The 16498-nt window shown below is 50.0% G+C and overlaps 1 protein-coding gene across 1 annotated transcript; it reads left to right on the forward strand.

Annotated features, from left to right (window-relative positions):
• Nucleotides 1-90: 90 nt before the first annotated feature.
• Ubxn10 (UBX domain protein 10) lies at nucleotides 91-8155 on the forward strand. The gene is made up of 2 exons (XM_021733931.3): nucleotides 91-258; nucleotides 5291-8155. The coding sequence occupies exon 2, from the start codon at nucleotides 5306-5308 to the stop codon at nucleotides 6149-6151; it is 846 nt and encodes a 281-aa protein (XP_021589606.2). The 5' UTR covers nucleotides 91-258; nucleotides 5291-5305; the 3' UTR covers nucleotides 6152-8155.
• The last annotated feature ends 8343 nt before the right edge of the window (nucleotides 8156-16498 follow it).

The following is a 16498-nucleotide window of genomic DNA, read 5'->3' on the forward strand; positions in this document are numbered from 1 at the left end:
AGCAACGGGCAGCGAGGTGGGGAGGGCAGGAGGCGCGGGCTGGGGGGTCCGGTCGCCTCCAGCTGCAGGGCTGAGGGTCCGGCGACCTGGGGCTCTGACCCGCCCCTCCCGGCCCCGCTCCGGACCGCAGCCCTCCGGGGCCGGTTCCGGTCGGACCGGAAGCACGTGGCCCCCTATCCCGCGCGGTTGCCGGGGAGACGGGGCTGTTTACCAGCGGGCCGCGCCAGGCGCAGGAGGTGGATGGAGCGGAGCGGCGAGGTGAGCAGGGCAGGCTGCCCGCCCGCGGCCCCGCCGCGCCTGCAAGGGACCGGGGCAGGCGGGTCCCAGAGCCCTGGTGCGTCGCCTGCCTGGGGGACTGGAGCCCCCAGGAGGGAAGTCGCTCCTCCCGGGGGACAGAGCACGACCCGGGCCAGAGCTCACGGCGGTGGAAGTAGGACCAGCTCGGGGCTGTGCACAGCCAGCCTCTGGACACTGATCCAGACAGAGCAAAGGACGTCCCAGTCCCACGGAGGGGCTGGAACCCGAGGGAACCTCCCCCAGACCTGTGCTCTTTCACCCTAGTCATCTCTCACTGTCCAGTTCTGCTGTCTTGCCCTTCCCCCAAGTCCCTTCTTCTGAGCTTTAAGTTTCTTTACTTCCAGGGCTGCCAAAACTTGGAAATCAATGAGTGATCCCCGCCCCTTTGCTGCTGGAATCACCCCCCGATTTCCTTTCCAATCTTCTGATCACTTGGCTTGTGATTCAGTGTGGCACTGGGCACAGGACAGTGCGTTCTGGTCTTAGTCTAGGGTAGAATTGGGAATAGTACCAAAGTTTTCTCTGGGGCTGACTACCATCTCCTGTTAGTCCTTCTAGATGTTGATGGGGGGTGGGTGACAGGAGTTGGGAATAGCTGATAAACAGTTTTAAAAGACCAATTCCAATGTATGCATCTTGGTATACACCAGCAGATGGTATGTAGGTGGGTATATTTTATTGCTTTTACTGGAGGTTTAGATTTGGGTTGAAAAATGGGGTGCACTGACCCCGTGGAACATGGTGGGTAGCCTTAGAAGGCAGAAATCATGGCTTTCCTTTCTCCCATCAAATTTTCTTCCTTTCCATTTGATTTGGTGTGAATCTTAATGGGCACCTGCCCCCTGGCAACTTCTTGGAAACCGTCCTCAGGGTTTGTTTCCTCCTAGCAGGCCTCTGCAGTGCCGCTATTGTGTTTAAGTAAACAGGCCACTTGCCTACTCAGCTGGCAGCTTGACGGAGTCCTACGCCTAGATCTTGTCAAATCTCTTTGTGGTTGAGCGTCTGCCAGGCCTAGAGGTAGTGAGATTTGCTGAGCATGATAATGATGGTGCTGTGGAAGCCTGCTTGGACTGGGGGTGGCGGGCAGAGTTTGGGACCCAAGGTGTAAATATAAAGGCACACTTGGCCAGATCCCCAAACACCTGTTCCCTCTACCTCCCCTGCCCTTGTGCTGGGTGCCCCAGGGGGAGCTGGTGTTCCCTCCATGTGACAGATGGTCCCTGCACTTAGGAGGAGGCAGTGGGTTATAGAAGCAGGTTGGATATAACGGTTTTACCTGAAGGAGGTGTTAGTCTCTAAATAACCATGAGTGGGCTTTGGGGAATTAGTCATAATGGAGGCTTTTCTCTAAGATAGCTTGCAGTCATGTTATCTTATGACCAGGGTGTCTCGAATATGACACCCCCTGAACATGGCTAATTATATAGTACCAAAAGGTATAACAAGTGCATGCACATAGTCAAGTTTTACTGTTAAAAATAGTCCAGCAGAGACTGTGAGAACACATGACTTCACTCGTCAAAGTTGTTAAGGAAGAGGTTTCTAAGTTACCAAACTTACTGACAGTTAAACCTTCCTGAGGCATGTGTGGGTGTTGGAAGCCAAGCCTGTGATAATTCTGTAGAAGCTGTGGCAAATTAATAGCCCTTCCCTGGCAGGGAGGGTGGGGAGAGAGGGGAGCAAGCTTATCCTTGGCCCAGGAGTTGGACAGTTATGGTCTTGTCACGCTGTTCCCAGTTACATGCAGAGCTGCCTCATTACAAGCGAAAGACTCTAGAACTGAATTTGGGGAGAACGTGTCTTAGAAGCTGATCAGAAAATAGATCAAACTAACAAGGAGACAGGCAGGCTTCTTTGGGGGGAGAGGGTACCAGGGATTGGACTTAGGGGCACTCGATCACTGAACCCCATCCCCAGCCCTATTTGGTATTTTATTTAGAGACAGGGTCCCACTGAGTTGCTTTGCACCTTGATATTGCTGATGCTGGCTTTGAACTCGTGGTCTTTCTCTCAGCCTCCAGAGCTGCTGGGATTACAGGAGTGGGCCACCGTGCCCGGCCAGGCATTTGCTAATGAGAAGTTTCTGAACAACCAGTGGCCAGACTGGGTGTGAAGGATGAATGCAAATGGGAAGGAGAGGAAGACCCGGGCTGTGAGTGGAATGGGGCAAACACAGGCCTTTAAAACAAGAAGCCGAGAGTCACTTATCCCGAGATTTTCAGCAGAGAAAGACATCAGGAATTTATGGGGTTAGTGTGTTTGGGTGAAGATTTTGTTGGCAAGGGAGAGAATACTCCCTATAACCAGGTGACACTGGTAACGTGCACAGAGTGGCAAGGTTAGGACACAGGCCGAGAGGCTTGGGGAATGTTGTTGAGGACTGGGTGGGGAAGCTAGCCTAGAGGGGGGTGAATTTGAGGTCAGTGGAGTGTGAAATTAAAAGGAAAGTGGTCAATTTAGGATTTTTTTTTCTTTGCATTTTTGAGGCAACTGCATAGCTGGTAGCTCCCTGTGCAGTGTAAGCCCCAGGACCTCCCTCTGGTTAGCACTGACTGCGGGGAGGAACGCCAAGGACCCCCTGGGGAAAAGCTCTAGAGCAACAGATGCAGCTTTGGACCTAGAATAACCAAAAGCACTAGATAGGCAGTCAGCCAACACCCAAAGCAAGCGCCCTGAACATTTAACTAAGCCCCTACTATGTACCAGGCCTGGTTCTTCCCACTTACACTTTACTTGGTGCTCCTGTTTTCCTGTTACAGAGAATAACACTGAGGTTCAGAGGTATTTAAGTAGCATCTTCAAAGTCATAGATCTAATTTGATAAATGAGGAAAGTTATATGCCAGAATAAACAGTCATGTAGCTATCTGGAGGTCCTCTGCTCTTGTGCCTGAAATACTGTTTCTTGGGGACCATGAGGCACTGGGAAGTCACCAGAAGGTCTTCAGAAGGCTGGGAGAGACCTGGTCAGCCTGAGTAGAGAAAGCAGGAGTTGCCATGATGGTTGGAATGCAGAGGGAAGCAGGGAGCCCACAGCATTCTGGGAAACCTGCAATTGGGAACTGGGAGGAGATGGCAGTAATGGTGTTAGTGGAGGGGCCACCAAGATGGCAATGACAGAAGCAGTGACATGACTTAGTGATTCTGGGTCTACATGGAGAAATGCTCCTCCTGCCGCCTCAGAGTGTAGCCTCTGTGGTTATTTCCCTGACTCGCCTGAGCAGCCTCCGGGAGACCCAGTGCAGAGGCCCTTGGGGTTACGAGGTGGTTGGGAAGCAAGAAATGCAAGTGGCAGAGACAGAATGTGATGTGCTGGGAGAGAGCCAAGGCTGCTCCTTCAAGTAGCAGCTCATTTGGGTACAAAGGACCCAGGACTGAATGTCACAAGACCTGGCTCTGTTTCAGATTCTGCCACCAGCTCGCCGTGTGACCATCAGGCAGCACTACCTCCTGGCTCACGCAGCCGTAGGATTAGCATGTGCCCCGATTCCCCTTAGAGTCGGTTTAAGATGGGGTCTGACCAATTACCAGGCCCAAACTGGTCAGCCACCTGCTACTGTGTGGCTTGTGAGACGAGAAGAGCCTGTTTGCATGTTTAAGTCATTGGGGAAAAAAATCAAAAGAGGAATATTTTGTGACAACATGAAAAATATATGAAATTCACATTTCAGAGTCCCTAGTTGCAGTTCTATTGGACATGGCCACCTGTGTTCGTCTCCCTGCCGTCTCTGGAGCTGCTGCAAAGACGTGGAGTTGAGTGGCTGTAACAGACCGGACCACTGCAGAGCCCCAAATAGCCCCCTTCTGGCTCTTTACAGAAGAGCTTTGGGCACCCCTCATCTAGAATTTGAGCGCCTCTCCAGCGAGATGGCCAGAGAGGCAGTGGGACCTTCCTGTTCCTCTCCCCCAAGCCCTGGTGACAAAGTTAAGGATTTTAAGTGGTTCATGCAGAGCCACCCAGCAAGGCTGGAGGGAATGACAGAGGAAGGAAAAGCAAGGGCAAGCTCAAGAGTAGACTGGGAAGGAGGAAGGAGGAAGGGCCGAGGCGAGAGGGGAGCTGGCATGCCAGAAGTCGGTGCCTCCACAGTGGACAATGTGCCTGGGTAGACCGCGGGTCCCGTGGGTCCCGTGGGGAAGGACACTCTACGATGGCGAGTTGGGGGCACAGGGAGAAGCTATCAGCTCTTGAGTGGAGCTGAGCCTGGTCTCCCTGCTTAGCACCTTAACAGGGTCACTTTCCTCTTGGAGCCCAAGCAGCTGCCGCCCACCCTCCTGACGTTTGCATCTGTCCATAGATGGCACAGGCCACCCCAGGGAGGGTTCCCAAGCCTGGGAACCCACAAATTCCCTGGAATCTACCAAGCTCCCCCTGCTACACGACCTCACCAGTGCCCTTCCCTCCCCAGGGGCCAAATCTGCCCCCCCCCATTTTTGTAACTCAAGTTAGTTCTATTGGAACTGCCACAGCTGCTGTGGGACGGATGGCGGGGCGGTTTGTGCCGCAGTGGCAGAGTTGAGTAGCCGTAACAGACCCTGTGGCTCCCAAAGCAGAACATATTTATGGGAAAAGTTAGGTGACCCTGCTCTGGATTGTCAACAGGGCATCTTCCTCGTCACCATTGTGCTCTCCCAGCTCACAGCCCCTCCTCCTAAGAATCAGAATTAGTCCTCCACTCCGCCAGTCCTATATTTTCTTCATAGCGGTTGTTACTCTTTGAAAATATCTTTTTACGTGTGCGCTTAGCCCCTGTCCTTCCTCACTATAATAATTCTAAGTGGTGAGGACTTTGGTTTGCTGATCTATCCAATGACCTAAAATGAATGAATACATGAATCGCAGCTGGCGCCCTCTCCAGATGCCAGAAATCCAGAGAGCAGGCTCCGGGACTGTGGCCTGCTGGTGCTTACTCTGGGTACTTGGGGAGCGATGGCATGGATCCAGGTGTTCAGGGATGGTTAACCCACTGCCTCCTGTTTTTTTCCTGCTTCCTCAGGGGTCCTGAGAAGCAATGGCCACAGAAGTCCCTGTGAACCCAGCACCACCCAAGCCCAGCGCTGTCGTCGACATTGCAACTGGCAGCTTTCTTTGGCAGTCAAACTCCCTCAAAATGCATGTCATCAGGCCCAAGTCTGCTAAGGGCCGGACGCGGCCCACTCTGCACAAACCCCAGGGGAAGGAGGACAGCCCCCAGCGCACCGCTTCCCCCCGGCCACCAGCCATTCCCTGCGAGTCTCCTGGCAGCCAGAGGCCAGGAGCCTGTGCGCCCATTTCTCCAGCCCAGGGGGCCTTCGAGGAGATCCCTGAACTGCTGCAGCAGGGGCCCCTCGCGGCTTCCTCTTCCCTCAATAAGTACCCCGTCCTGCCTTCCATCAGCAGGAGGCGCCTCCAGGAGGGGGCTGTGGACACGGTAGCCAAAAAGGCCAGTTCACTGCAACTGAGCAGCATCCGGACCCCTTACCAAGAGGAGGCCTGCACTGTGAAGCCAAGCAAAGAAGATTCCAGAGCTTGCGCTGGTGCCCTGGAGAGGAAGTTTGCCACTGGAACCAAGAAGCAGGGCCCCTCCCAGGATCGAAACCTGGAGGAACCATCAGACCAAGAACCCAGGCTGCTGCTCGCTGTCCGATCACCCTCAGGCCAAAGGTTCATCCGCCACTTCCGGCCAACTGATGACTTACAGACGGTGGTGGCTGTGGCTGAGCAGAGGAACAAAGCGAACTACCGAGGCTGCAGCATTGAGACCATGGAGGTGCCCCGGAGACGGTTTTCTGACCTCACCAGATCGCTGCAGGAGTGCGGGATCCCCCACAAGTCCGTGCTGGGCATCTCCCAGGAGGAGAGGGAGGGGTGGCCCTGATCCACACCACTTAGCTGGGGTCCTGGGTCTCTGAGCATGGAGCATGCTTGGGTGCCGGGGCCTCCCAGGCAGCCTGGCTCCGAGTGCCATGTGAGCCCTGTGCAGCTGTGGTCCCTGGGTCCTGTCTCCACGGCATATCATCTGCTGATGTGCTGAGGGCACAGCAAAGACTCCTTGGACCACCCTCCGTGCTCTCCACCTCTGGAGCAGCTGGAAATGTCCAAGGCTGTTCCTTAAACAGCTACAGCCAGTGTGCCGGGTCCTCCTAAAACAGAGATTCTTTCTAGAGCATTTCCTCTCTGAACACAAACCCTGACTCTCTTGAAGCCGATGGTTTGCCTTTCTGTATTTGTTGCAGGATTAAACACTAGAGAGGATTCTAATCTGGTAAATAGCCAGGGTCTAGGAAATCTCTAACTAGCATTTGTATTTCTTGCAAGTGTATCTTTAAGAAACAGGCTGCTGACCTTGTCTCTGGAAGCAGCCCCTCTGCTGGGCTTGGGGGTGGTCAGTTGCTTAGGGATTTCTATTTGTGTGATGAGGCATCAAAGGGAAGACGAGGTCTTCTGCTATTGCAAATCCCCCAAGATAGCACCATTTCTACCGTCCCGGAGCCGGAGGTAGGTGCTCCCACAGCCCTGGATTAGGCAGTGCTGCTATTCAATGGGGACCAACTTGGGTTTCCACTCCTGTAGCTTCTCTATGCACACTTCCTCCAAAACTGAGAAAAGCCAATGCAATTTGATTTCCTTTGCTTTCGTCACGGATGGAATCTTCTGTTTTTGAAATAGACAAACCTACAAGTCTGTTCAAGTTTGTACTAAGGGCCCCTTATAAATAGTTTCATTCCCCAGTTTTGGTGTCACACCCACTTCAAGCATGGAAGGTCCTTTGAGGCAATGACTGCACACCCTGTGCAGGAGGAGGAGCGCACCTGCCTGGGGTTGCTTTGCTGTGCCCGTGCCAAGACCACGGCCATGAGGCAGGCTGGCTGGCACCAAGTGCCTTAGCCCCAGATGCCCTGAAGACTGTGGCGTCCTGATTTTCCAAGGCTGAAGTTGAGATGTGGACAAGTTGCCAAAGTTTTCTTGTATTGTGGGTCCAGCCAAACCTGCACAGCTCATCTGGATCCTTTTACTCTGAATCACCATTTAGAGTAAGGAACACTCAGACCTTCTGGGCACCAGCACCCTCAGAGCTTGGCCCTCACAAGCCATGGGTACTGGTACGTTCCCCCACCTCCTAGGTACACAGGGAAGGCAAGAGTCAGGGGTTCTAACAGCATATACATGTTGCTGCCTCATCTCCAAGGACAGCTTGTGCACAGATATAGCCGGTGGTTGGAAATGTGACTTCTGGTGCATTTTGGGAAGAAGGTTGGCCTGTCCCAGCTGTACCCCATGCCTGTCCCAGCTGTACCCAGGTCACTCAAGGCCAGGTTGGTTCTGAAAGTTTGCAAAATTTCTTAACACTATCCTGATTTAGTTGGTAGCTCCTTTAATTGGAAAGACCAAGTGGGTTGGCCTTGCTTTGGGCAGAGCTACAAAACTAGCCACCTCTTCCAATTTTTGACCATGACAGAAGGTCTGGGGGCTTGAGCCTGGAACCTGTGGCACAGGAACTTCACCTCCCCCCAGATGAAGCACAAGCACATAACTCTGCCTCTGATCTACAACCTGGGGGAAGAGACTCCCGTAAAATCCCACCTACTCTATGATAAGAATAAATCCCACCCACTGCGACTTGGTAATTTCTCTAGACAGGAAAGCCTTAGCCAGCTCGAGTGACATGCAGCCTGCCTGAAGGACCAGAACCCTCTGCCCTTAGGGGTGGGCTCTGCTCTGCAGGCTAGAACTCGGGGGTAGTGAATAAAATGGGAGCCAAGAAGCAGAGAAATATTTTTGGTAGTTGAGGATATGTGAATAAAGCTAGATTTGAACCATCATAATAAACATTTTGGACAAAAGATGATAATGCTAACAATAAAAGCTGATTTGTGTGAAATGGTCTGTGGAGAAACACATCTTTTCTTTTAGCCCATCATACACTGCGGATAGAGGGGTGCGTAGACCTCATCTGGGGTTTTCTCCCTGGGAAATCCCATGTTCTACCCTCACAACCAAGTCTTCCTCCCACATTTGAGGTGCCACTGAGTTCCAGCTCCTGCCACGGCTCTTAGCTGCGTCCGTACAGGAAGACTGTCCAGAATTTCTCCTAAAAATCATCACAACGGCTCTTTTGTGTTGGCGAGAACAGATGATTTCAGAATTCAGAGTACTTGATGGCTCTGCATGTGGCCTTACCAATTTTAGCACCTTGGCCTAATGGGTTCAACTGGGCCCAGGGCACTCTCTTGGTAGCCCTGGAGAGGCTAGACTTGCTCACCCATTTTGTGGTCATAGAACTGGTCATAAGTTAAATAAGGGTCTGGGGGCATACACTGTGCCACTCTTGACAGGCACGGGGCCCTAGCAAGAGAATGTATGCAAAGGAATATGAAGCCAACACTGAACTCTCAAGCCTACTGATGTTGGTGGCTGTGGCTGTACCCATGAAGGACACCAGATGAAGGATCACACTATACCATCCCGTGTCATTATTATTATTATTATTATATTAGGGATTGAATCAAAGGGCACTTCATCACTGAACTACATCCACAGTCCTTTTTAATTTTTATTTTGAGACAGGGTCTAAGTTGCTGAAGCTGGCCTCAGACTTGTAATCCTCCTGCCTCAGCCTCCCAAGTAACTAGATTACAGGCACATGCCACTATGCTGGGCTTGATTCCATATCTTCTGCCTCCTACAAAGGAAACTTCCCCACCTTTTCCAGTCATGGTGCTGGAAGACTACTCTTAGGATCATGAACTTTGCATAAGACAACGCTCATTATTATTAATAAGCATATTCCCTGATTAAGTCCAGTAGGTAAGTTAGTCTTGGCAGCAGAAAGAACAGCAGGAGAAATAAGTGACTCATCATTTAGAATCCAAAAAATTTGTACCAACAGATGGCAGGTGGTTTTAGCATAATGTTCCTCTCTCTGAAATTACCCAGGGACCAGGTCAAGAGCCATCAGGCCAGGGCAGTCCTGCTGAAGAGATGGCCTGTGAACATGACCAGGAGCCAGCAGTTACCCCCGAGTTTATGTGTCAAATAATTCACAAAGACGCTAAGATGTATTCCACTCCAGGAATGACCTTAAAACCCCTTGATGGATCGCCAGCGTTGGAGAAGGTGGCACCAGAGGCACTGGACTTAGCTCTCATTTGTGCTTTTATGGGCCATTTTAAAGGGTTTCCAACATTAATGCCACCCAGACCCAGGGGACGAAGAAGTTTCTCTTTACATAATTCTTTCAGGTCTGTGTAAATAAGTCAAGAGAAAAGAGTACTTGGTTTCCTGTAGTTTGGGGCATCTTCTGTGGTAAGAGGATCTCTTTTTCTACCTTCTAAACAAAATCACAGTGGAAATTAGGTTCTTCTGCTTTGGTGTTAGTGTAGAAGTCATTCTGAGAATTAATCAGGAACATCTCTTTTCTTAATCAAAGGCAACACACTGCAGTGACAATGAAAGTTCCAGAGCCTATCTGCCCTCACCCCAAACTGGAACCAAGCAAACCCACCCTAAAAGCAGGAAGGCCAAATCCAGGACGGAGCAGCTGGCAGCCAAAGTAGAGCAGACTCTTGGTGACTCAGTTACCAACAGGCAAGACAGTAACTCACACTATAAAAATAAAATTGGGCGTTTTATTTTTTGTCCACACCAGTGATGCGCTGGTCTCCTCTCCCCGTTAGGGACATTCCTACCATCTCCTCTGTACCTCTTGGTTCCTCCACATTCAAACAGCTCAGGCTCTCCTGAACAGCCGAGGAGGAAGCACGAATCCCTGCATCTATTTCTGGACACATTTAAATCCTGTCCCATCCCAAGAGGCTGAATAACTGATGTGACAAATGCCAGTGGGTAAAATTAAGCAAGCCTCATCCAGCCAGTCCTGCTTGAGGGGCCTCTGCCTGCTGCATTGAGCAGACTGCGGGGCCAGGGTGAGAGAGAGAAGATGGACTCTGGGATGTCGCAGCTACTAGGCAAGAAATGATGGTGACTCAGGCCAAGGGGGCATCCACAGAAGTCACGAGAGGTGGTCCACTTCTGGACACATACACAAGCCCTTTTCTTTAGGAAAAAAGGAAGCATAGTTTGACAAGTCGGAATTTGCCCAAGTGGACTTGGCTTGACCAGTGTCACCAGTGTGGACGGACTGGGCAAAACAAACATGGCAGCAGCAGAGCACAGGAGATGAGGCGCGGGGGGGATAGTAGCAGCAGCGTGCTCATAGAAAGGAAATGAAGAAAATGTGAACAAAGTGACAGAGAAAAGCAAAGCTATTGTCTGCTGTAACTGAGAAGAGGCGATAAAGGCCACTGCTTCACTTAGCGTTTAGTTAAAATGAATCGCCACTAACTCCAGGGCTGTGCCCACTGACCAAGGTTGCTTACAACCTTACCTCTGCTCCAGGGACGGCACATGGTTCCTCTGTCTCCTGGCCTCTGTCCCTCCATTTTCTGCCTCCCTTCATTCCATTTGTTCAAATCCAACAGCTGATTTGGGGTGCATTTCTACTTGGAAGGGCAAATAAAACCACCATCCAGTGACCTGAGTAGGAAGCCCTGGTTTCACCATTTCCATGCCTGCCTGTTCTTTATACTCAGAGGACCTGTGGGCCTCTTGGGACCAGTCAAGGACTGACCGCTGTCAGGCCTGTGCCTTCGGATGGAAATGTGGGTATCACAGGTCCACTGGCTGGGTCTGCTCAATGCTAGCTCACTGTTAGCAAGGAATGTCTCTTCTCTTAGTCAAATGCGACACACTGCAATGACAATGAAAGTTCCAGAGCCTATTTGTCCTCCCCCCAAACTGGAACCAATCAAATCCACCCTGAAATCAGGAAGGCCATATCCAGGATGGTCTGCAGACGACCCGTCTTCGAGTAAGTCTAGAAACTTCTGCCCCATCCTCCACCCCTGCATCCAACCCCGGGAGGCTGTAGAGGACGACCCAGACCAGAGTCAAGTGTTCCATGTCCTAAAGACCCTTGTACCTCTGTGGTGGCCCCCAGCCCAGGACTCGGCCCCAGCTGGCTCCCCGCAGGCCTCCATCGCATTCAAGCCACCTGGAAGACTTTAATTCAACAACTATATGCCAGTCCCTACATGCGAGGCACATATTAGACTCATCAGCGAAGAGAATAGCCTCCCATCTCTGTCCTTAAGGAAGTCACACGTGTTTTTTGAGGGGAGATAGAAAGTAAACAATATGCATGGGACTTCGAGTAGAATGGTAGTGCGATAAGAGGGGTTGGAGACCCTAGGGTGGGCAAGGGTGACGTGGGGACAAGGAGCATCTGAGTGGAGAGTGGAAGGCGGGGAGTCAGCACGTGGACACGTGGAGACAGAGGGCTGCCAGTAGAGGGCATGCAAAGGTCCCAGGGTGGGTCACATGGAGCCTGTGAGAGGAAAAGCAGAGCCCAGTGCAGCTGGAGGGAAGGGGGGCAGAGCTACCATGGACAGGGGCAGGAGGCGGACACTGTCACTGTGGGTCACGTGGGGAGCCAAGGCAGGGTGCCAGTAGAGGAGACTGATCAGCTCTCTGGCTGCTGGGAGGAGGACAGGCCCAGGACAGGAGACGGAAGAGCAAGTAGAAGCTACTAGCATCAGCTAAGCCAGAGGCGAGGCCCAGGGTGGTAGCCACAGAGGTCATGAGAAGTAGCCAGGTTCTGAGAATCTAATCTGTTTACTTAAAAAAAAAGCAATATTAATTTTATTCTAAAAATAGTAATAAAGTCAATGCTCTGTAGCATCATTTACACTATTTTTCCAGTTAGAAAAGACTCATTCATACAGGATCCATTACACTCTGCCCCCGAAATGAAACACTTGGTTTTTTTTAAGGCAAAACTTGGAAAATAGAGAGGAGATTGAAAAGGGAAGGAAAACCATCCATAATCCTTTCAGTCAGAAATAACCGTGGGTAATATTTTGGCAAGTATTATTTTATCCTTAGAGATTAAATTTATGTTGCACATTACTTTCTTGCCAATAGGCACACATGCGTATTTTTAACATTTGTAATCCTAGCAAACACAGTTTTATATTCTCTTTCCAAATTTCAGCAGTCTTTGTAATCATTTTAAGATTGAGTAATATTTCAACATGTTGATGTCCTGTAATTATTCAACTATTTCCCTTTTCTGGAACATCTATGTGTTTCCTTTTTTTTAACCACAGAAATCAATGTTAAAATTCTTATTTGTGTAGCTTTTCACATCTTTTGAATTATTTCTTCAGCACCAATGCCCACGAATAGGATCAGTAGGCCTAATTATATGGAAAATGTTAAGGATTTTGCTCTGCTTTTCAAAGGGCTATAGAGAGAAGCACATGAATTTTGCCATAGCATCTTCCATTTGAGGTTACTGCTATTTTATAATTTTCCTTAAAATTTTGCTCATCAAAAATGGCAGGGCTAGGGTTGTGGCTCAGTGGTAGAATGTTTGCCTAGTATGTGTGAGGCACTGAGTTCAATTCTCAGCACCACATAAAAAATAATTAAAGATATGGTGTCCATTTACAGCTAAAAATGTTTTTTTTTAATGGAAACTAAACTTTTTTAAAAATGTGCATGGCATTGATTACTATTAAATATCACCATGTCTTTCAATACATTTTTAAGACTAAAATGAAAAACTAAAGGTACCACTTCTTTATGGTCATGACCAAGGCCAAAGAAGGAAGGGACTAGGAGTCTGAGAGAGAAATTCCTTTGTTCTTACTATCCATCTTTACGTGAAGCAGTACACTTTCCAAAATATATATGGTATTGAACTATTGGCATACTGGATTTGAATGAATCACATCTTATTTACATACCTGTCTGTTCTTTGCACCAACAAGCTAAACGTGTGCATTTGTCAGGCGTGGAACATGATGGTGAATCCAACTGGTCTCTGCTCTCAAGGGACTTTCAATCTAGTGAATAAAAAATTGGCACAGAGGGTAAGTAAGTAGTCTTGACAATGTTCCAAAACTAAGCACAAAGTGACAGAAAACATTCTTACTGATCTACAGTGAAGTCTCGGGCAGACATCTGAATGCTCGCAAGAGCTTGGTCCAAGCCACTGGCATTCAGTCTGAGGACAAGGACCAGGGCCACTAAGCCACTGTCCTCTACTGCTTTCAAATTTGAATGTTAAAAAAGAGTCTAGAGGAGGTGTGGGAGGCAGACGAGGGCAAAGGCCAAGCAGGGAGCAGAAACCAGTCCATTCCGCAGAGCCTTTGCCCCCTAGGACCACTCCTACTGGAAAGGGGCCATGGAGGAGCCATTCCCGCCACTGGCTGAAAATTGGACTTGGTCCCAGCTGATTAAATAGTTTGCACTGCTCCACCCACCCCCCTCCAGAGTGGCCAGCCAAGGTAGCTGGTACCGACCTGTATGAATTCCTCAGCCCCATCCTCCAAGAAGCCCAAGGTCTGAGTCATAGACACCAGGCCAACAGGGAGCAAGTCAACATCCATGTTCTTGGTCAACCCAAGATGCTGCCCGTTCATTTTCAAGCAGGGGCTGGACGGCCAGTGTGTAAGGTGGGCTGAGCCTGGGGGAGTCAGACCAGCACCGGCACATCTCTGCTCGCGTGGTTTCTGCAGGAGGGGATGGGGAAGCTTTGACTGGGCATAGCCAAATACACCTCCCAAAGGCTTCTAAATTCAAGACTATGTCTAGTAGGCGAAAGTCAACTAGAGAATTTTAAAGGGGGCCTCTGCATCCAAAAGATTCTGGAACTTTTTAAAAAGATCTTTCCCAGATCTGAATTAAAGTCTTGGAGGTAGACCCTGGGAATCACTCTCAGAAACTCCCCAGAGAATCCTAAGGATCAGCCAGGCTAAGAACCTCTGAGCTGGACGAGGTCATGTCCAGGTTCTCTGCATCTCACCAAGTCAGAGCAGGGATGGCCACCAGAGCTGCCCGGGCCTTATGGTCTTGGAGCTTGGCTGGCGCCTCCCCCTCCACTACTCCCGATTGCCAGGACCCCTTCGTGGGTTCAGCTTCAGCCCGGGCCTTCCCGGGCACACCGGCCCTCCCCTGGTTACCCCAGCTCTTTATCACCCCCAGGTTTTTATAAAAGACACCCTCCTCAGTGGAGTAGCAAACACACAGGATTGAGAACCTAAAGTCCTGGGTGGGCCATAATATCTCCAAACTTCCATCTTCCTTTCCAGAAAGAACACAATTGCTTCCCACAGGGCTGTTGTGAAGCATCAGCTGAACCGTGTTTGGTGGATGTTTTGACACCTGTAAAAATATGTACAAATGCTAATTTTAATTTTAGTAAGTACCTATCTTACATTGTTGTCATTTCTCTCCTCACTTGTCCCACAGACTTAGCCAAGCACCTGCTTCATTCCAGGCATTGAGGGGACAGAAATGAAGACATGCTCACTGCCCCCTAGCTCCCCATCCAGCTTGGGGAGGCGCAAAGGCCTGTAATCTTTACCATGAGATTAGCACAGCTGTCCATCTTCCTGGTTGATCCATCTCCAGTGCCTCAATCCACACCTGACACCTAACAGGGGCTCAGTAAGCGTGAGGGGGAGGAGAGGATAAATGGGAAGGGAACAACAGAAGCACAGATCAAAGATGGGGGACACAAAGTAACATGGGAGCTCAAAGGACAGAAGAAAACCAGTCAGAAGAAAGAGCCATGACTGAGGACCTGGGCACAGCTGGCCTCTTTGTTCATTGTGAGGCCCTTCAGTGCCAGCCTATGACAAAATCTGCAGTGGCCTTCTGGTGCCTAGGAATGGGCTCTGCATACAGTAGGTGCCAACCTCCTCCAAATGGAACTGTTGAAGATCCTGCTTTATAAAAACCAAACCAAACCAAACAACCCCAGCTCAGCTCAGCTTCATGAACATGAAATTGAGGTCATTCGGGGCAGCCAGGGCCTTCAGCCAGTTCACAGTGACGTGGTTCTCAATGATGCCATCCCCAAAGAACCAGGCATGAGTTCAAAGCTCTTGGCCATGCTCTGGGTCGACCTGGCAAGCACAGATGAGTTCAGCCATCTGCCGCAGTCTTTATCCACGTGTTTCAAAGCCGGTCTCTGACTACCCTAATAAAGAGAATCTATTCTTTGCTGTAAGGAGCTGCACAGACAGGTACAGGTAGGTAGGTTCCTGTCCTCTAAGTCATTTTCACAAGAACAGAAGCCCGGTGTGCCTGTGGGACAGGACCACTTCAGTAAGCAGTGAGTCATGGGGCCCTGGCTCCAGTCCCTTTCAGGGACCACATTTCTGACCTGAGCTCAGGGACTAGGCCTGGGGCTGAACTGCAACCCTGCGGACGGACGCTGGGGAAGTCCATTTTGGAGGTCCCGCTAGGAGCTCTGCTCTTGGGTCTATTTAAGAAGAGCAATGAAGCCTTGTGACCTGGTGTTCTCCATGTGGTTATTACAGACTTCACAAGGCTGGGCAGTCTCTCAGGACCCTTTCAATGTCGTAAGTCCACTCCCCACCAGAGGCTGAGTCTCCATGGCCTGTAACTGGAGATTCTGCTAAATGCAAGCACTACTACAAAAACGGGGAACATGTACAGGTTTTTTTTTTTCCTCAAAATGCACAAATCTGAGGTTCAGCGATGGCCTTAGAGCCAGCTGCCCCGCCTGCATGGGACTAGGTTCTGGTACCTTTTCCACCTGGGGCCAAGTGGGCAAGCAGGGCTCACAGACGGCCCAGTTCCAGCATCTGTGACATTTGGGAAACAGACCTTCCTTTATTTAATGCTTTGCCTGTGCCCAAATTGATGCTACGTCAGAACAGGGTGGTTGAACAAGTGGGCGTGAGGTTGCTGTACCAGTCAAATGACATTTTCTCTGCTTGCAGGAGATCACAGAATTAGGAAATGCTTACTCAAAATTCTGCTTGTTATACCAGCTTGTCTACCACTCTCCTGCTTCTCTCCTTCTCTGACTGCTCCTTCTCTACCTGTTAACCTGCCTTTACTTTGCTTATTTTTATTTATTTATTTTTAAAGAGAGAGTGAGAGAGAGAGAGAGAGAGAGAGAGAGAGAGAGAGAGAGAGAGAGAGAGAGAGAATTTTTTTAATATTTATTTTTTAGTTCTCGGCAGACACAACATCTTTTGTTGGTATGTGGTGCTGAGGATCTAACCCTGGCCGCACGCATGCCAGGTGAGCGCACTACCGCTTGAGCCACATCCCCAGCCCTACTTTGCTTATTTTTAATCATTATCTGAATTTTTAAATTTATAGATGTATTTGTTTATCAGCT

This window comes from Ictidomys tridecemlineatus, chromosome 11, assembly GCF_052094955.1.
Source record: "Ictidomys tridecemlineatus isolate mIctTri1 chromosome 11, mIctTri1.hap1, whole genome shotgun sequence".
Classification (NCBI taxonomy): Eukaryota; Metazoa; Chordata; class Mammalia; order Rodentia; family Sciuridae; genus Ictidomys; species Ictidomys tridecemlineatus.

Bases quoted from the DNA above. Each gene is read 5' to 3' on its own strand.
- Ubxn10 (XM_021733931.3), top strand. From the start codon at position 5,306: ATGGCCACAGAAGTCCCTGTGAACCCAGCACCACCCAAGCCCAGCGCT.